Genomic DNA, 25,733 nt, shown 5'->3' on the forward strand with positions numbered 1-25,733 from the left:
CCAGACAGAAGGAACACCATGGGAGGGGCCTTAGGGGGAAGTGCTGTCACGACCCTCGCCCAAAACCCCCTCTGGCAAACCCATTGGCCAGGTGGAGTCAGGACTCGGGCCTCTAGAGCCTGGCATCCTCTTCAAAAGCCCTCATGGGGCCAGTCCTGTTGCCTATGGCACCAGGCTCATACACCATGAAAAACAATGTTCTTGGGAACTATTTTATTGTATTGTCAGCCAACATGGAGGCATCCACATAGCTTGGTTCCTAAGAACCAAGCTATGCGGTCTAGTCTTTTGGGTGTGGTAGCCTAGGAACTACTTTACCTAGACTATTTTGTTGGGGCTATTTAAAACACACCCGAGCAAGACAACACGCTTCGCGTTACTTTGCAGCTTGCAGCGTGACGCTCACCGTGTCCAGCTATTCCCTCGAACCTCGGAGAAGCAGAACCTGCAAGGAGACAAAAGGAACATCATTAGCAGCAGCATCTTACCTGTAGTCTTTATCTTTAAGCACTCGCAGCTACTGAGAACAGCTTCCTCGAATCTGCCCACCTCCCGGACAGAACAACCTGAAAGAGGAAGATAGAGGCAACATTAAAGAAAGCAGTAGAGACATTTGCAAGTTACGAACTGCTCAAAAGGCTTACCTGGCTGGTCGCCTCTCAGCTGGCACCACTCCGGACATTCCACTCGCGCTGAAGAACACTGCGACCTACAAGGAAGGAAAACACAGGTTAGCAAAGACAAGACTTTGCAGCGCTGCGCATAGCGCTTACTTACCGTATCATAGTGCTCTTAATGCACCATCATTTACCAGCGGGGCTCAACCAAGCCATTTTGCAGCACTGAAGCTCTGCATACCTAAGGGAGAAAAGAGAGACATTTTAAACAAAGAAAGGCATGCAGGATAGCAACAAAACTAAAGAACAGCAATAAGACCTATATCAACAATATCAAACGGGCCAGCGTCAGTGAAGTAACTGGACCGCACTCACACATGAAAGACAATGCGCCCCTGCAAAGAAGGCAGGACAGACAGCACGTCTAATTCTACCACAAGGTGAGGAGAGGGCGCCAGAGAGACTGAAATCATACGGGGTGGAGGGAGGATACTTACCCCAGTCGGTCAGTCTTGAACACAGTCCTCCTGTATTTTCAGGCAGAACCTTCCCTGCAGACCACATCAGGGCAAAGCTGAGAAGCATACCAGCGAGTAACCCGGCTGGGTGGCGTTCCTGTGGATACCAGGTGAGCGTAACAGATAGATGCTGCCCAATGCCTATGTTACTGCTATAGTTTCCATGGCTCATGGCCCAACGCACATATGTGCTAAATACATTTGTTAACAGTTAGATCCCGTCTGGCATAATGCGAATATCCAGAAAGCTGCTGAATGCTTGGTTCAGAGTTGTATATGTTTAACCATAACATCGGAAAGGGAACACCAAAGGGTAGTTATTTTAAAGAATAAACTTGCTAAAGTATGTGCACACAGCAATCTGAAATGGCCTGACGCTTTACCAATAGCCTTGCTATCGATGCGGGCGACCACACAATCAAAGACAGGGCTCTCCCCCTATGAGATTGTCATGGGGAGACCAGCCATTGTATGGAATGCACCAAGACCAAAACAATTGAGGGACATCCAATATCTGCTTTTGTCTGATTATTGTGATCCGTTGACTCAAACTTGCGTTTGATTCACCAACAGGTACGAGCTGCCCTCCCTGTAAAATATGAGGGTCCAGGTCACCGACCCTGACCCGGCGAGTGGGTCTTGGTGAAGAATTATTGAGAGGGGCACCTGTCTTGCACCTCGCTGGAAGGAGGCCTACCAGATCCTTTTGGCTACGCAAACAGCTGTACGAGTGAACGGCAAGCGACACTGGATTCACGCAACGCATGTGAAAATAGTTCATTTTACTTTGTCGTATGATAAAGGGGATGATAAGGAAATTGATGATCCCAACACTCCAAGTTTACTACAAAATTGCTTCCTGAGCCCATAGGTCCTGGGCAGACCGCAGCTTCTTCTTCATTTTCTTCTTCGACCGATGTTGCTTCTGCATCCTTTTCAGAGAGCGACAACGCACTGTTTTCTGACAATACTGTTCTTGGAGTTTCAAGGTACAATTTACGACCACAAAACAGGATTTAGATTTAAGGCTTGACATTATGTTAATGTAATAGAATAGGAAAGTGTGGCTAGGATTCTGCAGCTGCAAGAAACCTACAAGAAACCAACATTGAGCCAGTCCCTCATCATTCCTCTTCTGCATACGATAAGAGGCAGGGACTGGCTAAGTTACCATCAAGCAAGATTGGCCACGTAGTGAAGTGCCACCAACGGATGAATGGAAAAGAAAAGGCCTAACAGTGAGGCTTCTTGACGGACACTGAGAAACTATGCCTGTGATTGGGGCTGCTCGTACTAATGATAACATTGACCATTTTGCCGACAATAGGCCTGTCCATCAAAGGCAAAGGCAATGGTCTCCTAGGACTAAAAGGATACAGATCATAATAACAGCTTGTATTGTAATTACATTGACACTCGTATTTTGGTATTTGGAAAGTATGCATCCACTTGATACTCTATTGCTGACTGCAAGTTTATCTACCATGTCTCCACCATATGTGCATTCGCATACTCTTGGTCTTTGGGACCACCGATATAGAGGGGGTTATCATGACAACACCCTCTTGATGACTATGAATGCCAGACATGCCATTTTTTGAATAAGACAGACTGCTGGTTTGGCACATGGTTCTGGGACCTGTTACGAACTTGGGGCTGGAAAATATTTGCAGTTCTGATGGTGATTCTTAGCATTGTACTTTTTTGTTGTAGCTGCATGCAGTGTCTTCCTGCCAGTTGTTCCATGATAGGGGGAAGCTGTGCACAAGCCATTGGTAAACTAGAAACTAATACACATCTGCAGGAAAATGTTACTAATGCCTTGGTAATGCAGGATGTCACCATAAAGGAATTCATGGCAATCAATGTTTATGAAAATGATGATTCAGGATGTTCTGATGATGATAAATGTTCATTGGATGAGATTTATGTTTGAATAATGCTCTTAGCTTAGGCCAAATGGAGAGTTTGTGAAAATATATTTTCTATAATACCGCCTGATAGTAAATATTGTCCTAAGCACATTCGCATCACACTGCAATATGACATTGAATGAACCTGAACAGGCTGACTATGCCGCCCATTTTGAGTTGTCCACCATTTTCATCACCTCCTGCTTTCTTTTCCATGTTCAGAACTTGTGTTTTCAGCTTCAACAGAGCAAGATGAACTTTGTGATGCTTTATGATGTTAACCTAGATAAGAATGTTGAAGCTGCTAAAATGGATTGGTTATCCAGCACTGAAGTAACCTTGAAGCTAAACAAATCTGTACTAATCAGTAATTTAGTACCTTCCCTGTTCAAACAGTAAAGTAGAATAATGAATAGCTGAACGTGCTCTTCTGCAGAAAACCGTGGTTTCTCTCCTTGCAACTAACTGACTTTAAACTCAAAAAACAAATGGTAGTCAGATATAAGCGAGTAAAATGAGGAATGTTACCTTGTGTCTTGTATTTGGAAAACATGTCAATTGTTTGATGGAAAACAGCAAATTATTCTATGATGTTTAAATATGAATTAGTAATGTAGTTAGGTCATGAACCCTAGGTTATGTATTATGTGTAGTGGGCCTGGACGATGTGTTCAAGGCTGTGAAGGATTTCTATAAATATGTGTACTTTTGGAATGTTCTGTAGTCTCTCATCTCACAGTGTCTACGTGCACACATTGTGGGGTGTTGAGAACCAAATGGCCACTTGCTAACAAATACAATTGTAACATTGACCTTGTAACTGGCGTATTTCTATTATATGCTAGTAAGCCTTGATATTTTTAATTGTTCAGCATATACATTCATAACTGACCGTGAACCCCTTAAACACCACCCTGGCCCTCAAGCCCCTGACGCTACATTGGACATGGCACTAACATGTGTTAAATGCCTCTTGTGGGCCTGAAGCCATACTAGCTGTTATGGAGCTTGATGCATTTCACAGACTCCTGAGCTTGCTGTGTGACCTCTCTCTACTGGACGGAGCTTGAATGAGGGAGTACAGAGAGGTTTTTGTGGGGGGTTTCTAAGGTCCTGGGGGCTTTCTTGTGGGTTGCTTCTGGTGAGGGTTTCCATTGAGAATGAATTCTGCCGGAGGCTTTCACTCAGCAGTTCATGGATGTCCACGGTGCTGTGTGGCTTCCTTAGGTATGCCCCTGCACAGGGCTCCAGAAGCAGGCATAGCCACCAGCAGGTGGAGACAGAGAGCACGACAGATTCTAGGGAGCATCGTTAGTAATGAGCCTGTTTTTCATATTTTTCCTAAAGTTGTGTAAGGATTGATTAGTTCTTAATGTTAAGGGGAGAGAGTTCCAAAGTTGGGCGGCTCGGACCAGGAAGCTGCTGCCGCCCGCTTCAATACTTCAGTGAACGACAGCACAGAGACATACAAACAAGTTCATAAGGCAGGCAGCCTGAGATATGTACCAGCTAAATAATCGCATAGAGAGCTAAGGTGCACTTGCAGCAAATAATAATTTATTGAAATAATGTATAACGCTCCAGCTCAAGCTAGAGGGAAAGCGCTATAAAAAACACATACATAAAACATTCAAGGAAATACAGTGAGTAAATGCAATGACAAACAAACATGAACGACCGACAATAACTTTAAAAACTACTAGTTGGTTGAGTAAAAGTACAGGAATCAGGTTTAAAGTCATGATGTCCAGCTTTACAGCAGCTGCCACTGAGGGGCAGGTAGAGGAAATAGATAATTGGCTTATTGTCCAAAGGAACTCTAACAGTGCCGTGACAGCGGCATGGCTGGACCGGTCTGGAAGCACTGCCCAGAGCAGACAAGGACTAGTGAGGTAGGTGTGTGTATGCAGGACTGGGCAGGTGTTCCCTATGTCAACGGAAGAATATTTACGCCAAAAAATAAACATATTATGGTCTTGCAGGCATGTTGCCATGCCCTCCAACGTACAGCAAATGCAGAAAAATGTTATCTCCCGCAACTTACAATTTCCCAGGTAGTGGAGAAGCTGTTGAAGCAGGTAGAACGTGGATGCGACGTTGCTAGTGCAGCTCTCTACTGCCCCCTACAGTTATGAGGCTCTCTGGAGAGTACAGGGCTCTGTTATTGGAGGGGGCTATGTCCTTAAGGCTGAATTGCTCAGAGACAGGCCATATCAATCCTTTCACAGGTTCTCTCCCCAACTTCATCTAAACCTTCTCCCCAACTTCATCTAAACCTACCAAAGACCACACGTGCCGACACGAGAGCTGAGGCTCTGGCTGAGGCCTCACCTCATGTGGAGGGCTTGTCTGGAAATTATCTGATGGTTCCTTGAGATAGTTTAAGAGAAGTGAAGATAGCACGTTGAAGAAGGTTGTCTCTCCAGGGCCTCAGGGTTCAGTATTGTGAGTTAGGTGAACCGTTGGCATGAGGCGTATAATTGGAATATGTGTACCCAAACACTTTCGTACTTTGAAAATAGTCCTTAATCCTCACTGGTGGCATGGAGGGCACAATGTTGTCTTCTGGGCCGTGCCCAAAAATGTTGTTCTGGGGATAGGTCTCGCTGGTAGCATTCGTCTTCTCCATCCACAGCTCCAATATTCTGCAGGGGAAGAGAAGAGAAGCATTAACTCTGAATCCTAGATGCCAGTGGGAGATGGCACCATGGTGGGCATGACCTAGACACAAGGAAGGGGTTCAGAACATAGAGTGAGGAGGAGAGAAACACGTGCCTGCACACACATATACCCATATGCAGCATGCCCTGCACATATGTACTGCACATGTAAGAACACTATCTCAAACACGTATGCACACACACACACACACACACACACACACCACACACACACACACACACACACACACACGCACGCACGCACGCACACACACACACACACACACACACACACACACACGCACACACGCACGCACACACACACACCACACACACACACACACACACACACACACACACACACACACACACACACACAGATATTAATATTCATATTTTATTTCTATCGCGCTCATACACAAAAGTTTCAGAGCGTAAAAAGACAAGGGAGGGAAACAGGGGAGAAAAAAACAACGATCTTACTAGGCCCAGTGACATTGAGAATGCGCAATTGCTTGGGAGAGGGGGAGGGGAAAAGTGCATGGAAGGGGGGAGAAGTGGAAAGTGCGAAGCAGAGGAGAAATAGATAAATAATTATAAATAAATAAATAATAAAGGCACAAACAGTGGTAGTGCAGCCAGAAATGTGCAAGTGCTTGGTTTAGGGCAGCAGACAGGGTAGGTCTAATAATTGCAGGAAGGAAAAGGGGGGGGCTGTATGGGTACAGATACAGGCCCCAGTGCAGGGGGTGGCTTGCAGAAGGGCGGCAGGGTGAGCAGGTACCTGGGACCGGAGGAAAGAGGGTGGCAAGGTGCACGGTGCCAAGAGAGAACAGATGAGCAGGGGAGAGGGGAGCGAAGGCAGAAGCAAAGAGGAAGGTGTTGAAATGCTTCCGGAACCGGAGATGGTTCTCCTCAAGTTTTAGAGTGGCAGGGAGGCTGTTCCAAAGGGATACCCCAGCCGAAGAGAGATCTACCCCCAGCTCGTTTCTTTGAAAAACGACTGACCCTGAGGGAGTTAGAGGTAGAGGAGTGAAGAGCTCAAGAGGGGAGGTATTTTCGGAGGAATAGCTGAAGGTATTTTGGACCCAAGCCCCAGAAAGCCTTGTGGACAATGCAGAGGGTTTTGAATTAAATTCTCGCATCCACTGGGAGCAAATGGAGAGATTTCAGAGCTGGAGAATTACGATCCCAGGGCTTGAAGCCAAGGACAAGTCTCGCAGCCCTGTTCTGGATGAGTTGCACAGGGCGGAGAGTAGAGGCAGGTACATTTAGAAAGATGCTGTTACAATAGTCCAACCTAGAGAGAACCAGAGCTTGAGATACCATGAGCTTCTGGGGGCTGGCATTATAAACCTACATGTGTGCGCACACAAACACAATCTCATGCACCTGCACACATGACACACAGATAAATATGTACACACACAAGCAAACTAACAATTGCATGCACAAACGCACAAACGTGGACCATTTAATAAGACATTCATGTAAACATGCCAACACAGTTAGCATCTCTTAAACAAGCTATGTATGCAAACCATCGCACATACACTGTTACATAAACACGTCTGCATGAATACAAACACACACACACACATACACATAGCCACACAAGCATACACCCCACCTCCCTCTCTGTCACCCTCCACCACACACACAGAGGCTGGTATATTGAAACACATGAACCAAAACATACACTCATGTATGCACGCCCACACACTGACTCATGAACAGACACACCACCTCTCTCTCAACCACACACATAAAAGCAGATACATTGTACACATGCATATTACATGTATACATGTCTGCACACACACAGAGACTCACGCAAACATACACACACTCTTGGTGGTACATTGGCGCACATGTATGTTATTTAGGCGTGCCCCTTGCCATTGGAGACTCCCGAACCGCTCATGAAGCAACAAGTGCAAGGCCTTAAGCCCCCCTCCTACCACCTGGCAGTTCTGTCACCTAGTGGGCGCATAGCTCTGTGGACACCCTGGAGGTTGCTTTGCATAATGGTCATGGGACGATGCCCGTGCAAAGGGCTGCTGTCTGCATTCCCCAGCAGTTCCTGAGTGGCGCGAATAGTACTTGGTCTCGTGAGTATGACCTGGACCCCCTTAACTCCCCGGTGAGTAGCATGCACAGACTGAGCGAGCATGGAAACAGCATGGACTCACTTGTCGATGAAGGCATGGTGCATAAGGAAGATGGGGTCGTTGCTGGACAGCGGCACCTGGCTCATGGTCCCGCCCATGAACATGTGGAAGAGGTTGTGCATGCTTCTCCTCCTCACCACCCCATTGGTTGGATCCATGAAGCCTGGACGTTGGGAGGAAACAAAATGGCTGACAGTTAAGGTCTGGTCTCCAAGCACAAGTGAGAAAGTACCAAACGGACCCACACAAGAAAAAGGAGGAGAGAACCTCGAGCAATGACAAGAATAACAGATGTCAGCGTTGCACTGTCCCTTCTCTGAGTGAAAACCATCTTGCAAATGACAGGAAGGGGTTACATTAATCATGACCACTGGAAGTTCCAATGGGCAGCTGTCATTTCTCCTTTTCTGTCTCCACTCTTCCCTTACTTGAGGGGTCTAGCCATGTGCATATCAGTCTGTATTCTGCCGCCTACGGGAGCAGCCCAGCCCCAACTGCTATGCCATATCCCTCCTGCACGTGAACAAGAGATACCCGAGGCATGTTTCAGCCACGTTGGGCTTCATCAGTGAGAAGCATCATGGCTACCCAAGGCAAATAGAGCAAGGCAACAGGCTTGGAAGATAGACCAGGGCAGGACAAATAAAAACCGGAAAAAAACAGTGACTCACAAATCTGACATTAACCTTGGGGAGTAAATGCAACTAACTAAACCCTACACATATACACAAATATACGTGTGGTGTGAGCAGTTAATGCTGCCTTGTGTGCTTATTGCACACACACTTTGTTTTTATGCCACAAGAAGTACACAACTACAGGTGCCAAAATGCAAGAAAATGAAGGTGGCCATTGCTCGTGCGTGACGTTGCACAGCTTGAGTTGCCTCTACTATATGCAGAGGATGTTTCAGAGCACAATGAAAGATGTGCTGTGTGCAGCGGCTAGAAGCCCAAGAGATCTGACTATGCGCTATGCTGGGTGCGAGTCGTGCTTCCTATGCATTCTTGCATGTTATTCACATTGAAATGCAGGGCTGGGAGGGTGATGGGGCAAGGTGAGGAGTCATGGCAGGAAGCCCACTCTCTAGGATAGTCGACTGTGGGCGAGTGGGGTTGGCAGGTACCTTCCAGGCAGTTGCGGAAGCTGCGCTTGGCGGAGATGTTGAAGGGCGGTGTGTCGAAGTCCTTCCACTTTAGTGCATCCTCCACGTCCTGGAAGGAGGACAGCCTGTTGTTACTGGGGTCCGCGCCAGGGTTCCTGTGCAGCGGCTCCATCCGGCAGGGGTCCTCAGCCACGGGGCAGTACTTGTCTATGTAGTTAAACCCACTGCAGATGCTCTGGGAATGGAAGAGAGAAGAGAGAATTCAGAAGAAATCCAGGACAGGGCCCAAGCGATCTGGAACCCGAGGAGGCTATAGAATGATCTGGAACATGACGAGGCATAGAACATTCCACTGCACGGCCTAACAAAGCATGTGATGGAGCATGCCAGTGTTTGGAGAGGTCCCGGTCAATGCACTGCATAGAACATTCCAATGCATGGGCAAACAAAGCATGTGATGGAGCATGGCGGTGTTTGGAGAGTTCTGGGGCACTGCACTGCATAGAACATTCCAATGCATGGCCAAGCAAAGCATGTGATGGAGCATGGCGGTGTTTGGAGAGTTCAGGGGTGCTGCACTGCATGGAACATTCCAATGCAAGGCAAAGCAAAGCAAGTGATGGAGCATGGCCGTGGATGGAGAGTTCCAGGGCACTGCACTGCATGGAACATTCCAATGCATGGCCAAGCAAAACATGGATGGAGCATGGCCATGATTGGAGAGTTCCGGGGCACTGCACTGCATGGAACATTCCAATGCAAGGCAAAGCAAAGCAAGTGATGGAGCATGGCCATGGTTGGAGAGTTCTGGGGCACTGCACTGCATGGAACATTCCAATGCATGGCCAGGCAAAGCATGGATGGAGCATGGCCGTGGTTGGTGAGTTCCGGGGCACTGCACTGCATAGAACATTCAAGCATGGCCTAGACAGCATGTGATGGAGCATGGCAGTGTTTGGAGAGTTCTAGGGCATTGCACTGCATAGGACATTCCACTGCACAGCCAAGCAAAGCATGTGATGGAGCATGGCAGTATTTGGAGAGTTCTGGGGCGCTGCACTGCATGGGACATTCCAATGCAAGGCCAAGCAAAGCAAGTGATGGAGCATGGCAGTGTTTGGAGAGTTCTGGGCGCTGCACTGCATTGAACATTCCAATGCAAGGCCAAGCAAAGCAAGTGATGGAGCATGGCCATGGTTGGAGAGTTCCGGGGCACTGCACTGCATGGAACATTCCAATGCATGGCCAGGCAAAGCATGGATGGAGCATGGCCGTGGTTGGAGAGTTCCGGGGCACTGCACTGCATAGAACATTCCAGCATGGCCTAGACAGCATGTGATGGAGCATGGCAGTGTTTGGAGAGTTCTAGGGCATTGCACTGCATAGGACAAACCACTGCACAGCCAAGCAAAGCATGTGATGGAGCATGGCGGTGTTTGGAGAGTTCTGGGGCGCTGCACTGCATGGAACATTCAAGCATGGCCTAGACAGCATGTGATGGAGCATGGCAGTGTTTGGAGAGTTCTGGGGCACTGCACTGCATAAAACATTCAAGCATGGCCTAGACAGCATGTGATGGAGCATGGCAGTGTTTGGAGAGTTCCGGGGCACTGCACTGCATGGAACATTCCAATGCAAGGGCAAGCAAAGCAAATGATGAAGCATGGCAGTGTTTGGAGAGTTCTGGGGAGCTGCACTGCATAGAACATTCCAATGCCTGGCCAAGAAAAGCATGTGATGGAGCATGGCAGTGTTTGGAGAGTTTTGGGGTGCTGCACTGCATAGAACATTCAAATGCATGGCCACGCAAAGAATGTGATGGAGCATGGCAGTGTTTGGAGAGTTCATGGGTGCTGCACTGCATAGAACATTCCAATGCATGGCCAGGCAAAGCATGCAATGGAGAATGGCAGTGTTTGGAGAGTTGTGGAGCACTGCACTGCATAGAACATTCCAATGCATGGCCAAGCAAAGCAAGTGATGCAGCATGGCGGTGTTTGGAGAGTTCTGGGGCGCTGCACTCTATAGAACATTCCAATGCATGGCCAAGCAAAGCATGTGATGGAGCATGGCAGTGTTTGGAGATTTCTGGGGCACTGCACTGCATAGTACATTCCAATGCATAGCCAGGCAAAGCATGTGATGGAGCATGGCAGTGTTTGAAGAGTTCCGGGGCACTGCACTGCATAGAATATGCCAATGCATGGCCAGGCAAAGCATGCGATGGAGCATGGCAGTGTTTGGAGAGTTCTGGAGCACTGCACTGCATAGAACATTCAAGCATGACCTGGACAGCATGTGATGGAGCATGACAGTGTTTGGAGAGTTGTGGAGCACTGAACTGCATAGAACATTCCAATGCATGGCCAAGCAAAGCATGTGATGGAGCATGGCGGTGTTTGGAGAGTTCTGGGGCACTTCACTGCATAGAACATTCAAGCATGGCCTAGACATCATGTGATGGAGCATGGCAGTGTTTGGAGAGTTGTGGAGCACAACACTGCATAGAACATTCCAATGCATGGCCAAGCAAAGCATGTGATGGAGCATGGCGGTGTTTGGAGAGTTCTGGGACCACTGCAATGCATAGAACATTCCAATGCATGGCCAAACAAAGCATGTGATTGAGCATGGCAGTGTTTGGAGAGTTGTGGATCACTGCACTGCATAGAACATTCCAATGCATGGCCAAGCAAAGCATGTGATGCAGCATGGCAGTGTTTGGAGAGTTCTAGGGCGCTGCACTGCATAGAACATTCCAATGCACGTCCAAGCAAAGCATGTGATGGAGCATGGCTGTGTTTGAAGAGTTCTGGGGTGCTGCACTGCATAGAACATTCCAATGTATGGCCAAGCAAAGCATGCAATGCAGCATGGCAGTGTTTGGAGAGTTCTGGGGTACTGCACTGCATGGAACATTCCAATGCAAGGCCAAGCAAAGCATGTGATGGAGCAGGCAGTGTTTGGAGAGTTCTGGGGCACTGCACTGCATAGAACATGCAAATGCATGGCCAAGCAAAGCAGGTGATGGAGCATGGCAGTGTTTGGAGAGTCCTGGGGCACTGCACTGCATAGAACATTCCAACGCATGGCCAAGCAAAGCATGTGATGGAGCATGGCGGTGTTCGGATAGTTCTGGGGCCCTGCACTGCATAGAACATTCCAATGCATGGGCAAAGAAAGCATGTGATGGAGCATGGCAGTGTTTGGAGAGTTCTGGGGTGCTGCACTGCATGGAACATTCCAATGCATCTCCAAGCAAAGCATGTGATGTAGCATGGCCGTGGTTGGAGAGTTCCGGGGCTCTGCACTGCATAGAACATTCCAATGCATGGGCAAAGAAAGCATGTGATGGAGCATGGCAGTGTTTGGAGAGTTCTGGGGTGCTGCACTGCATGGAACATTCCAATGCATCTCCAAGCAAAGCATGTGATGTAGCATGGCCCTGGTTGGAGAGTTCCGGGGCACTGCACTGCATGGAACATTCCAATGCATGGCCAGGCAAAGCATGGATGGAACATGGCCGTGGTTGGAGAGTTCTGGGGCACTGCACTGCATAGAACATTCAAGCATGGCCTAGACAGCATGTGATGGAGCATGGCAGTGTTTGGAGAGTTCTAGGGCATTGCACTGCATAGGACATTCCACTGCACAGCCAAGCAAAGCATGTGATGGAGCATGGCAGTATTTGGAGAGTTCTGGGGCGCTGCACTGCATGGAACATTCCAATGCAAGGCCAAGCAAAGCAAGTGATGGAGCATGGCAGTGTTTGGAAAGTTCTGGGCGCTGCAGTGCATGGAACATTCCAATGCAAGGCCAAGCAAAGCAAGTGATAGAGCATGGCCATGGTTGGAGAGTTCTGGGGCACTGCACTGCATGGAACATTCCAATGCATGGCCAGGCAAAGCATGGATGGAGCATGGCCGTGGTTGGAGAGTTCCGGGGCACTGCACTGCATAGAACATTCAAGCATGGCCTAGACAGCATGTGATGGAGCATGGCAGTGTTTGGAGAGTTCTAGGGCATTGCACTGCATAGGACAAACCACTGCACAGCCAAGCAAAGCATGTGATGGAGCATGGCGGCGTTTGGAGAGTTCTGGGGCGCTGCACTGCATGGAACATTCAAGCATGGCCTAGACAGCATGTGATGGAGCATGGCAGTGTTTGGAGAGTTCTGGGGCACTGCATAGGACATTCAAGCATGGACTAGACAGCATGTGATGGAGCATGGCAGTGGTTGGAGAGTTCCGGGGCACTGCACTGCATGGAACATTCCAATGCAAGGCCAAGCAAAGCAAATGATGGAGCATGGCCATTTCTGAGAGTTCTGGGGCGCTGCATTGCATAGAACATTCCAATGCATGGCCAAGCAAAGCATGTGAGGGAGCATGGCAGTGTTTGGAGAGTAGTTCTGGGGCGCTGCACTGCAAAGAACATTCCAATGCCTGGCCAAGAAAAGCATGTGATGGAGCATGGCAGTGTTTGGAGAGTTCTGGGGTGCTGCACTCCATAGAACATTCCAATGCATGGCCACGCAAAGCATGTGATGGAGCATGGCAGTGTTTGGAGAGTTCATGGGTGCTGCACTGCATAGAACATTCCAATGCATGGCCAGGCAAAGCATGCGATGGAGCATTGCAGTGTTTGGAGAGTTGTGGAGCACTGCACTGCACAGAACATTCCAATGCATTGCCAAGCAAAGCATGTGATGCAGCATGGCGGTGTTTGGAGAGTTCTGGGGCGCTGCACTGTATAGAACATTCCAATGCATGGCCAAGCAAAGCATGTGATGGAGCATGGCAGTGTTTGGAGATTTCTGGGGCACTGCACTGCATAGAACATTCCAATGCATGGCCACGCAAAGCATGTGATGGAGCATGGCAATGTTTAGAGAGTTCATGGGTGCTGCACTGCATAGAACATTCCAATGCATGGCCAGGCAAAGCATGCGATGGAGCATGGCAGTGTTTGGAGAGTTGTGGAGCACTGCACTGCACAGAACATTCCAATGCATGGCCAAGCAAAGCATGTGATGCAGCATGGCAGTGTTTGGAGAGTTCTGGGGCGCTGCACTGTATAGAACATTCCAATGCATGGCCAAGCAAAGCATGTGATGGAGCATGGCAGTGTTTGGAGATTTCTGGGGCACTGCATAGAACATTCCAATGCATGGCCAGGCAAAGCATGTGATGGAGCATGGCAGTGTTTGAAGAGTTCCGGGGAACTGCACTGCATAGAACATGCCAATGCATGGCCAGGCAAAGCATGTGGTGGAGCATGGCAGTGTTTGGAGAGTTCTGGAGCACTGCACTGCATAGAACATTCAAGCATGGCCTAGACAGCATGTGATGGAGCATGGCAGTGTTTGGAGAGTTGTGGAGCACTGAACTGCATAGAACATTCCAATGCATGGCAAAGCAAAGCATGTGATGGAGCATGGCAGTGTTTGGAGAGTTCTGGGGCACTGCACTGCATAGAACATTCAAGCATGGCCTAGACAGCATGTGATGGAGCATGGCAGTGTTTGGAGAGTTGTGGAGCACAACACTGCATAGAACATTCCAATGCATGGCCAAGCAAAGCATGTGATGGAGCATGGCGGTGTTTGGAGAGTTCTGGGACCACTGCAATGCATAGAACATTCCAATGCATGGCCAAACAAAGCATGTGATGGAGCATGGCAGTGTTTGGAGAGTTCTAGGGCGCTGCACTGCATAGAACATTCCAATGCACGTCCAACCAAAGCATGTGATGGAGCACGGCTGTGTTTGAAGAGTTCCGGGGTGTTGCACTGCATAGAACATTCCAATGTATGGCCAAGCAAAGCATGCAATGCAGCATGGCAGTGTTTGGAGAGTTCTGGGGTACTGCACTGCATAGAACATGCAAATCTATGGCCAGGCAAAGCATGTGATGGAGCATGGTAGTGTTTGGAGAGTCCTGGGGCATTGCACTGCATAGGACATTCCAATGGATGGCCAAGCAAAGCATGTGATGGAGCATGGCGGTGTTTGGAGAGTCCTGGGGCACTGTACTGCATAGAACATTCCCACGCATGGCCAAGCAAAGCATGTGATGGAGCATGGCAGTGTTTGGAGAGTTTCGGGCCGCTGCACTGCATAGAACATTCCAAATGCATGGCCAAGCAAAGCATGGAGCATGCAGGATTCTCTCCAAAATGGCGGAATCCATTGGTGGCACCAGTACAGAGAATTTGCTTAGAAATGCACCTGGACGGGATGAGATGGGACTCCGATAATGAGTGGCCAGGTGATGAACTCTCGACAGGATGGGATGGGACTCCGAGACGGAGTGGCCATGGGATAAGGAGTGGCCAGGGGATGAACTCTTCACGTGATGAGATGGGACTCAGAGAAAGAGTGGCGAGGGGATAAGGAGTGACCAGGGGTTAAACTCTTCACGGGAAGGGATGGGACTCTGAGAAGGCAAGTGGCCAGGGGATGAACTCTTCACGGGATGAGATGGGACTCCGAGAAAGAGTGGCCAGTGGGAGAACTCTTCACTGGTTGAGATGGGACTCTGAGAAGGAGTGGCCAGAGGATAAACTCTTCACGGGATGGGATTGGACTCTGAGAAGGCAAGTGGCAAGGGTATGAGGAGTGGCCAGGGGATGAACTCTTCACTGGTTGAGATGGGCCTCTGAGAAGGAGTGGCCAGGGGATGAACTCTTCACTGGTTGAGATGGGACTCTGAGAAGGAGTGGCCAGGGGATAAGGAGTGGCCAGGGGATTAACTCTTCACAGGGTGAGATGGGACTCCAAGACGGAGTGGCCAGGGAATAAGGAGTTCCCAGGGGATGAACTCTTCACAGGATAAAATGGGACACCGAGAAGTAGTGGGCATGGATGAACTCTTCACGGGATGAGATGAGACTCTGAGAAGGAGTGGCCAGGGGATTAACTCTTCACGGGATGAGATGGGACTCCAAGAAGGCAAGTGGCCAGGGGATGAGGAGTGGCCAGGGATGAACTCTTCATGGGATGAGATGGGACTCTGAGAAGGCAAGTGGCCAGGGGATGAGGATTGGCCAGGGGATGAACTCTTCATTGGATGAGATGGGACTCCGAGAAGGCAAGTGGCTTGGGAATGAGGAGTGGCCAGGGGATGAACTCTTCACTGGTTGAGATGGGACTCCGAGAAGTAGTGGCCAGGGGATAAGGAGTGGCCAGGCGATGAACTCTTCACTGGTTGAGATGGGACTCAGAGAAAGAGTGGCCAGTGGATAAGGAGTGACCAGGGGATAAACTCTTCACGGGATGGGATGGGACTCTGAGGAGGCAAGTGGCTATGGAATGAGGAGTGGCCAGGGGATGAACTCTTCACGGGATGAGATGGGACTCTGAGAAGGCAAGTGGCCAGGGGATGAGGAGTGGCCAGGGGATGAACTCTTCACTGGTTGAGATGGGACTCCGAGAAGGCAAGTGGCCAAGGGATGAGGATTGGCCAGGGGATGAACTCTTCATTGGATGAGATAGGACTCCGAGAAGGCAAGTGGCTTGGGAATGAGGAGTGGCCAGGGGATGAACTCTTCACTGGTTGAGATGGGACTCCGAGAAGTAGTGGCCAGGGGATAAGGAGTGGCCAGGGGATAAACTCTTCACGGGATGGGATGGGACTCTGAGGAGGCAAGTGGCTAGGGAATGAGGAGTGGCCAGGGGATGATCTCTTCAAGGGATGAGATGGGACTCTGAGAAGGCAAGTGGCTAGGGAATGAGGAGTGGCCAGGGGATGAACTCTTCACTGGTTGAGATGGGACTCAGAGAAAGAGTGGCCAGGGGATAAGGAGTGGCCAGGGGATGAACTATTCACTGATTGAGATGGGACTCCGAGAAGGCAAGTGGCCAGGGGATGAGGAGTGGCTAGGGGATGAACTCTTCACGGGATGAGATGGGACTCTGAGAAGGCAAGTGGCCAGGGGATGAGGAGTGGCTAGGGGATGAACTCTTCACTGGTTGAGATGGGACTCCGAGAAGTAGTGGCCAGGGGATAAGGAGTGGCCAGGTGATGAACTCTTCACTGGTTGAGATGGGACTCAGAGAAAGAGTGGCCAGTGGATAAGGAGTGACCAGGGGATAAACTCTTCACAGGATGGGATGGGACTCTGAGGAGGCAAGTGGCTATGGAATGAGGAGTGGCCAGGGGATGAACTCTTCACGGGATGAGATGGGACTCTGAGAAGGCAAGTGGCCAGGGGATGAGGAGTGGCCAGGGGATGAACTCTTCACTGGTTGAGATGTGACTCAGAGAAAGAGTGGCCAGGGGATAAGGAGTGACCAGGGGATAAACTCTTCATGGGGTGGGATTCTGAGGAGGCAAGTGGCCAGGGGATGAGGAGTGGCCAGGGATGAACTCTTCACTGGTTGAGATGGACTCCGAGAAGGAGTGGCCAGGGGATAAGGAGTGGCCAGGGGATGAACTCTTCACTGGTTGAGATGGGACTCCGAGAAGGTACGTGGCTAGGGAATGAGGAGTGGCCAGGGAATGAACTCTTCACTGGTTGAGATGGACTCCGAGAAGGAGTGGCCAGGGGATAAGGAGTGGCCAGGGGATGAACTCTTCACTGATTGAGATGGGACTCCGAGAAGGCAAGTGGCCAGGGGATGAGGAGTGGCTAGGGGATGAACTCTTCACGGGATGAGATGGGACTCTGAGAAGGCAAGTGGCCAGGGGATGAGGAGTGGCCAGGGGATGAAATCTTCACTGGTTGAGATGGGACTCCGAGAAGGCAAGTGGCCAAGGGATGAGGATTGGCCAGGGGATGAACTCTTCATTGGATGAGATGGGACTCCGAGAAGGCAAGTGGCTTGGGAATGAGGAGTGGCCAGGGGATGAACTCTTCACTGGTTGAGATGGGACTCCGAGAAGTAGTGGCCAGGGGATAAGGAGTGGCCAGGGGATGATCTCTTCAAGGGATGAGATGGGACTCTGAGAAGGCAAGTGGCTAGGGAATGAGGAGTGGCCAGGGGATGAACTCTTCACTGGTTGAGATGGGACTCAGAGAAAGAGTGGCCAGGGGATAAGTGGTGGCCAGGGGATGAACTCTTCACTGATTGAGATGGGACTCCGAGAAGGCAAGTGGCCAGGGGATGAGGAGTGGCTAGGGGATAAACTCTTCACGGGATGAGATGGGACTCTGAGAAGGCAAGTGGCCAGGGGATGAGGAGTGGCTAGGGGATGAACTCTTCCCTGGTTGAGATGGGACTCTGATAAAGAGTGGCCAGGGGATAAGGAGTGACCAGGGGATAAGGAGTGACCAGGGGATAAACTCTTCACGGGATGGGATGGGACTCTGAAAAGGCAAGTGGCCAGGGGATGAGGAGTGGCCAGGCGATGAACTCTTCACGTGATGAGATGGGACTCCGATAACGAGTGGCCAGGGGATGAACTCTTGACAGGATGGGATGGGACTCTGAGAAGGAGTGGCCAGGGGATAAGAAGTGGCCAGGGGATGAACTTTTCATGGGGTGAGATGGGACTCTGAGAAGGCAAGTGGCTAGGGAATGAGGAGTGGCCAGGGGATAAGAAGTGGCCAGGGGATGAACTTTTCATGGGATGAGATGGGACTCTGAGAAGGCAAGTGGCTAGGGAATGAGGAGTGGCCAGGGGATGAACTCTTCACTGGTTGAGATGGGTCTCAGAGAAAGAGTGGCCAGGGGATAAGGAGTGGCCAGGCGATGAACTCTTCACTGGTTGAGATGGGACTCTGAGAAGCAAGTGGCCAGGGGATGAGGAGTGGCTAGGGGATGAACTCTTCACTGGTTGAGATGGGACTCCGAGAAGGCAAGTGGCCAGGGGATGAGGAGTGGCTAGGGGATGAACTCTTCACGGGATGAGATAGGACTCTGAGAAGCAAGTGGCCAGGGGATGAGGAGTGGCTAGGGGATGAACTCTTCCCTGGTTGAGATGGGACTCCGAGAAGGAGTGGCCAGGGGATGAGTTCTGTTCTTTCATGGAGGAGCTTCTGAAATGAAGGATCGCGCTTTCCTGGGAGCTGAGACCCCCACAGCAGGGTATGAAGCTCTGCGTAATGCCCGGGCGAGTACCAGAGGGAGCAGTAAGCGCCCTACTCTTCCTGGCACATAGGGCAGGGCAATCACTGGTGTTTTGAAGTATCACCAACATGCATCCCTGGTGGTCTAGAGTTAGTGAAACAGAGAGTGCGCTTAGAGGGGGCCAGGAGAAGCTTCCCATCCTTATACTCTGAGGTGCAGTAAATGCCCTCTGCTCTCTGGCACCCTGGCATGCTGTGTCTCCCTCGCCCACAGTAGGCCACGGCCAGCTGCTGTGGCATGGCTCTAGCACATGTTGAGTGAGGGTCGCGCATGCAGCGTTTGGAGATTCAAGGCATTATTAGGAACTCAGTGTATGGCGCAGGATGGGGTCCCAGGAAAGGCCCTCCGAGGCAGGCCCACCTTGCTCCGAGCGCTTACCTTCCAGCTGGCGAAGTAGGAGGAGGAGGTCAGGACCCCCTGGGAGTCGCTGGCGCCCATTATGGGGTTGGTGCAGATGGTGCAGGTGGAGTTATCGCGACTCCAGTCGTAGTAGGGGATGAAGAAGTCGGGGTCTTTGGTCAGGATCTGCATCTCGCGCTCCAGGAAGAGGAGGTACCAGCGGTGCCAGGGCGGGAAGGCAGGGCCTTCGTGGGCAAAGTTGGTGGTCAGGTTGAACTCGTCGTTTTGCAGCAGGGGCTGGAAGGAGTAGTAGTGGGCCCAGGCAAAGACGTCGTAGACGGAGGCCTCGTGGAAGCGGAAGGTGCTGCGCTCGTGCCTGTTGCTGGCAGTCATGATGTGGTAGCGGGCACTGACTTTCATCTTGGCCAGGCTGAGGTAGCTGAAGAACTTCAGGAGCTCCTGCCGGGAGAGTTCGCGGACCTCCTTGCGGACAGTCATCTTCTTCGTCTCGCACCGCTCCCCGGTGTATCCGAACTTGCAGTCCCCGCAGTCTGCGCCATCGTAGTTGCCACTGCAGACGCAGACGCTGTCATAGAACTCCCGGGGCCAGTCCAGGCGGTCATCGTTCTGCTGCCTGTAGCTCTTCCTGTGGGTGTGGGGGGCCGCATGCATGAACTTGCAGCGCCCTCTCCTGGACGCAGCCCCGCACATGCTGCCGTCCTGAGCTCGTGGGCAGCAGCACCTCTCCTTCAGGGCTTCTTCTGTGGTGCAGGCCTTGGGGAACAGGCTCAGCACCCCACTGAGGCACAGCGAGAGGAGCAGGAGGGTGGGCAGCATGGCTTCACGCTGGCTGCGGCGATCCAGTGAGTGTCTGTGGAACAGAACAGAAACACAGTGAGCCCTCAGTCCTCATGCCACCACAGGCAGAATGAGTGGGCGTTTAGAAGGGCATGAGCCATGAGGCTGGTGGGCCCTGCCTGCCTGTGCGGGCTCTGCCTGCCTGTGCTGCACCTTGCTCATGCGGTGGTGGTCCCTGCCTGCCTGTGCTGCACCTTCTCATGCGGTGGAGATCCCTGCCTGCCTGTGCTGAATCTTCTCATGCGGTGGTGGGCTCTGCCTGCCTGTGCGGTCTCTGCCTGCCTGTGCTGCATCTTGCTCATGCGGTGGTGGGCCCTGCCTGCCTGTGCGGGCTCTGCCTGCCTGTGCTGCATCTTGCTCATGCTGTGGTGGTCACTGCCTGCCTGTGCTGCACCTTCTCATGCGGTGGAGGTCCCTGCCTGCCTGTGCTGAATCTTGCTCATGCGGTGGTGGTCCCTGCCTGCCTGTGCGGTTTCTGCCTGCCTGTGCTGAATCTTGCTCATGCGGTGGTGGGCCCTGCCAGCCTGTGCGGTCTCTGCCTGCCTGTGCTGAATCTTGCTCATGAGGTGGTGATCCCTGCCTGCCTGTGCTGAATCTTGCTCATGTTGTGGTGGTCCCTGCCTTCCTGTGCGGTCTCTGCCTGCCTGTGCTGAATCTTGCTCATGAGGTGGTGATCCCTGCCTGCCTGTGCTGAATCTTGCTCATGTTGTGGTGGTCCCTGCCTGCCTGTGCGGTCTCTGCCTGCCTATGCTGAATCTTGCTCATGAGGTGGTGATCCCTGCCTGCCTGTGCTGAATCTTGCTTATGTTGTGGTGGTCCCTGCCTGCCTTTGCTGAATCTTGCTCATGCGGCGTAGTCCCTGCCTGCCTGTGCTGAATCTTGTTCATGCAGTGGTGGTCCCTGCCTGCCTGTGCTGAATCTTGTTCATGCAGTGGTGGTCCCTGCCTGCCTTTGCTGCATCTTGCTCATGTTGTGGTGGTCTCTGCCTGCCTGTGCTGAATCTTGCTCATGAGGTGGTGATCCCTGCCTGCCTGTGCTGAATCTTGCTCATGCGGTGTAGTCCCTGCCTGCCTGTGCTGAATCTTGCTCATGCGGTGTAGTCCCTGCCTGCCTGTGCTGAATCTTGTTCATGCAGTGGTGGTCCCTGCCTGCCTGTGCTGAATCTTGTTCATGCAGTGGTGGTCCCTGCCTGCCTTTGCTGCATCTTGCTCATGTTGTGGTGGTCTCTGCCTGCCTGTGCTGAATCTTGCTCATGAGGTGGTGGTCCCTGCCTGCCTGTGCTGAATCTTGTTCATGCAGTGGTGGTCCCTGCCTGCCTTTGCTGCATCTTGCTCATGTTGTGGTGGTCTCTGCCTGCCTGTGCTGCCTCTTGCTCATGTGGTGGTTGTCCCTGCCTGCCTGTGCTGCCTCTTGCTCATGTGGTGGTTGTCCTGCCTGCCTGTGCTGCCTCTTGCTCATGTGGTTGTTGTCCCTGCCTGCCTGTGCTGCCTCTTGCTCATGTGGTGGTTGTCCCTGCCTGCCTGTGCTGCATCTCGCTCATGCTGTGGTGGTCCCTGCCTGCCTGTGCTGCCTCTTGCTCATGTGGTGGTTGTCCCCGACTGCCTGTGCTGCCTCTTGCTCATGTGGTTGTTGTCCCTGCCTGCCTGTGCTGCCTCTTGCTCATGTGGTGGTTGCCCCTGCCTGCCTGTGCTGCCTCTTGCTCATGTGGTGGTTGTCCCTGCCTGCCTGTGCTTCCTCTTGCTCATGTGGTGGTTGTCCCTGCCTGCCTGTGCTGCCTCTTGCTCATGTGGTGGTTGTCCCTGCCTGCCTGTGCTGCCTCTTGCTCATGTGGTGGTTGTCCCTGCCTGCCTGTGCTGCCTCTTGCTCATGTGGTGGTTGTCCCTGCCTGCCTGTGCTGCCTCTTGCTCATGTGGTGGTTGTCCCTGCCTGCCTGTGCTGGCTCTTGCTCATGTGGTGGTTGTCCCTTGCTGCCTGTGCTGTCTCTTGCTCATGTGGTTGTTGTCCCTGCCTGCCTGTGCTGCCTCTTGCTCATGTGGTGGTTGTCCCTGCCAGCCTGTGCTGCCTCTTGCTCATGTGGTTGTTGTCCCTGCTTGCCTGTGCTGCCTCTTGCTCATGTGGTTGTTGTCCCTGCCTGCCTGTGCTGCCTCTTGCTCATGTGGCGGTGGTTCCTGGTGGCAGAGGAGAGAACCCTCCCTCTATCCTATGGCAGCCTGGTAGCTTAGGCTGGGCATATGCACAGGGGGTGTCACTCCGCTGCCAGGGCGAGCTCTGGCATCACTCCGCAGAGGACTGCATGGCATTAGTAGAGTGGTCTTCATGGGTCATTTATGGTGGTGGGAGAGAGAGTCAGATATGTGGGGGCAGAAGGGGAGAGTAGGGATTGAAGAGGACACCAGGCTGGGCTGTGTATCTTCGCGTTGGCTGTTGACCCGGGAGTGTTGTTGCCCACTCCTTTGGGGGTTCCAGTTGATGAAGATGGTGGGGCTGGAGGCTGATGGGCAAGAGTGGGGGTGACCTCTGGTGTTTCATACACGCCATTGCCTTGGCATGTTGCCACCTTTCCTAGGGCTGCAGGAGGATAGCGGGCACCGCTGGCGTCTCACTCGAGGGCTAGGCAAGGGCCGGTACATAGCTAAGCACCTGCAGAACCTGGCATGTGCCTGGCACCTGGCATGTGCCTGGCACACAGTAGCTGAGCTACGCGAGGCATGAAAGCCGATCCCCTCCCAGGATCTCCCGCTCCTGTCTAGACAGATTGAGGTGAGCACTCTTTGTCAGGTGAGAGTGCCCTGAAGCTATGCGCCTTGAATGCTTCCCACCCTCGGAGCAGAATTCCAGGTGTGGCCCTCACACCGCGGATGGGATGCTGGGAAGAGAGGCAGCCGGGCACAGCGCGCGCCCTCAGGTGGAACACAGCCAGCAATGGCTAAACAAGCCCTGAACTGTGTCAGACATTGCAGAGAGAATCTGAAGGAAAAACTTGTGTCTCCAGTAATAGTGGAGGCAAGCTTCTAGCTCGGCCCTGTGGCCTGATACCTGCGACCCATCCCAGCGACCCATCCTAGCTCATCCCAGTGACCCATCCCAGCTCATGCCGGCTACCCATCCCAGGTCATCCCAGCTCATCCCAGCGACCCATCCCAGCTCAACCCAGCTCATCCCAGTCCCCCATCCCAGCTCATCCCAGTCACCCATCCCAGGTCATCCCGGCGACCCATCCCAGGTCATCCCAACTCATCCCAGCGACCCATCCCGGCTCATCCCAGAGACCCATCCCAGCTCATCCCACTGACGCATCCCGGCTCATCCCAGCGACCCATCCCAGCTCATCCCAGTGACGCATCCCAGCTCATCCCGGCTACCCATCCCACTTCATCCCAGTCCCCCATCCCATCCCAGCTCATCCCAGCGACCCATCCCAGCTCATCCCAACGACCCATCCCAGCTCCAGTAGCAGGGCGCTGATTCCCGTTAGCAGATGTCCAGCGCCAACCTACAGGTCCCGGCCCTTTACCACCTGCCAGGCCCAGCAGGGGGAGGGTTATCAAAGCGTTGCCATTTCACAGAGTCCAATGGGTGCACTGTTTGCTGCCTAGCCTTAAACATTACGTAGTAAAGGGTTTTCTGCTCAGCAAAGCTCCTAAAAGCATTATCCTGGGAGCTATGCAAAGGAAGCTTACACTGCACATTCCATAACATCTAAGCGGGTTCTCGACTATATGGGCCTCAGGGTGAAGAGCAGTCCTTCTAGGCAGGGAGGTCATTTCACCAAAATGCCAGGGGTCGCGGAAGTGACATTACACGACCCTTGACCTCTGATGACATCACAGGAAGTGATGGTATTTGACCCACCCTGACATGAGATCACAGAAAGCGATGGAACATGACCTTTCACCCCTTGACAAAACAGGAAGTGGCAGCACATAGCATTGTTTCTAAGTACACCATGAAAAATATGGTTATGATATCGCTGTAATGTGATATATATTTCATACAAGAAAGGATCACCATATGTATCATTAACATCAGTGCGTATAGGCCCATATTTTAAAATTACTGTGAATGCAAGAAGACATCCAAGGCCAAATGATAACGATGTGTTATTATATTGCACGTACGCTTAAGCACATCATATAGAACAAATATACATGCAATGTCACCCAACCTGTGTTGGTACTCATTTATAAACCTTAGCAGGATGAAAGGCGGAGCTGACCTTGCCGCGAGCCGAACCTGCAACCTGCAGATCACGCATACATTGCAGCAGTGAGCACTGTACCCACTGGGCTGTCTTGATGGCTATAGCTATCAGAAAACCAGCCACTCCAGAAACAAAGAGCCACATTCTGCTGGTCCAAAAAAGCCATATGCTGCTGGCCAGAGCTCAGGAGCCACAATGAAAAAAAAAAAATATTAAAAAACGATTTTGTTTTTCTTTTTTAGGAGTAGCAAGGGAGACTACAGGGGTCGCAGCAAGGGAGACTTCAGGGGTCGCATTTGCAACCTTTGGTGACCCCTAAATGACGTCCCTTCTTTTAGGATGACTTTGAGATTTAGGTCACAGCAGGGATCAGTGCTCAGAACATCCACATGAAATTGGACAGAGTCGAGTATCACTGGAGTGGAGGCGGCCCGGAGCCTGCCTCGCGGGTCTGCTGAAGCAAATACAGGTTATTTTGGGGTGCAATGAGAGTAAGGCAGTTACTTATGGATCAAGCTTTCCATTCCCTTCTCATGGTGCCTGACACCTGCAGGGAGATAAGCACCCACATTCCACGTGACTGCGCAGTGCCCGTGGCTGCACCCGGGAAACCACGAGGGAGGACCGGGAGTGGAGGCACCACCTGCAGAGATCCACCCCCCTCAACTCTACCAGGATCTTTCCCTTCACCCAGGACCATGACCCCACTCTCACGAGAGACCCCTGTGGTGGGCCTTCCACCACAGCAGAGAACAGTCACGTGACCTCTGTAGGACCCCCATCCTGCCCCATACGGTACCTCTGAAGTCAGTCGCAAGCCTCCGCGCAGGTGATATCCTCCTACGCAGACCGTCTTCTGAAGCTCATGATGGAGTCATGGAATGGACACCTATTTATATGGCTGGGTGCATGGCCAGGGTGGGGCCAACCTGCCACCAGGAAGAGGGTGGTGTCAGGCGCGTAAGAAGCCGCAGGCTCCGCACTCAAAGAAATCACCAGATTTCATAAGACACCATTGTGTCACCATCAGCATGCCAAGGAACCACCCCTGCTTGTGACATTACCAGTCCTATTTTTAGCTCCATTTGCTTCATAAATATAGAAACAGGCCTGCGACATCCAGCGAGCACCGGCTCAGCGGGGCCTGTTATATCATCATAACATTTGCTGACTCAGGGATGAGTTCCAGCGGCACACCTCAGTGCTGGCTGCCCTGCAGTGTGGGGAAATGCCCGCACTGAATTCCTAAACTGAAATACTTGCAATCTGGGAAAAG

The 25,733-nt window shown here is 51.6% G+C and overlaps 1 protein-coding gene across 1 annotated transcript; it reads right to left on the reverse strand.

Annotated features, from left to right (window-relative positions):
- Nucleotides 1-4,583: 4,583 nt before the first annotated feature.
- LOC138528714 (tyrosinase-like) lies at nt 4,584-25,314 on the reverse strand. Its single transcript, XM_069640567.1, has 5 exons — nt 25,257-25,314; nt 19,438-20,269; nt 9,006-9,219; nt 7,901-8,042; nt 4,584-5,693 (listed from the first exon to the last, which is right to left on the reverse strand). The coding sequence occupies exons 2-5, from the start codon at nt 20,233-20,235 to the stop codon at nt 5,486-5,488; spliced, it is 1,362 nt and encodes a 453-aa protein (XP_069496668.1). The 5' UTR covers nt 20,236-20,269; nt 25,257-25,314; the 3' UTR covers nt 4,584-5,485.
- Nucleotides 25,315-25,733: the final 419 nt, after the last annotated feature.

Source organism: Ambystoma mexicanum, chromosome 7q (genome assembly GCF_040938575.1).
Source record: "Ambystoma mexicanum isolate Mex_15411 chromosome 7q, UKY_AmexF1_1, whole genome shotgun sequence".
Taxonomy (NCBI): Eukaryota; Metazoa; Chordata; class Amphibia; order Caudata; family Ambystomatidae; genus Ambystoma; species Ambystoma mexicanum.

What these genes read in the sequence shown, in the direction of transcription:
- LOC138528714 (XM_069640567.1), bottom strand. Translation starts at nt 20,235, where the DNA reads ATGCTGCCCACCCTCCTGCTCCTCTCGCTGTGCCTCAGTGGGGTGCTG. An exon ending in CCTACTTCGCCAGCTGGAAG is followed by an intron (nt 9,220 to 19,437) that starts GTAAGCGCTCGG and finishes TTCCATTCCCAG; the next exon opens with AGCATCTGCAGTGGGTTTAA. An exon ending in CACCATGCCTTCATCGACAA is followed by an intron (nt 5,694 to 7,900) that starts GTGAGTCCATGC and finishes CTTCCCCTGCAG; the next exon opens with AATATTGGAGCTGTGGATGG.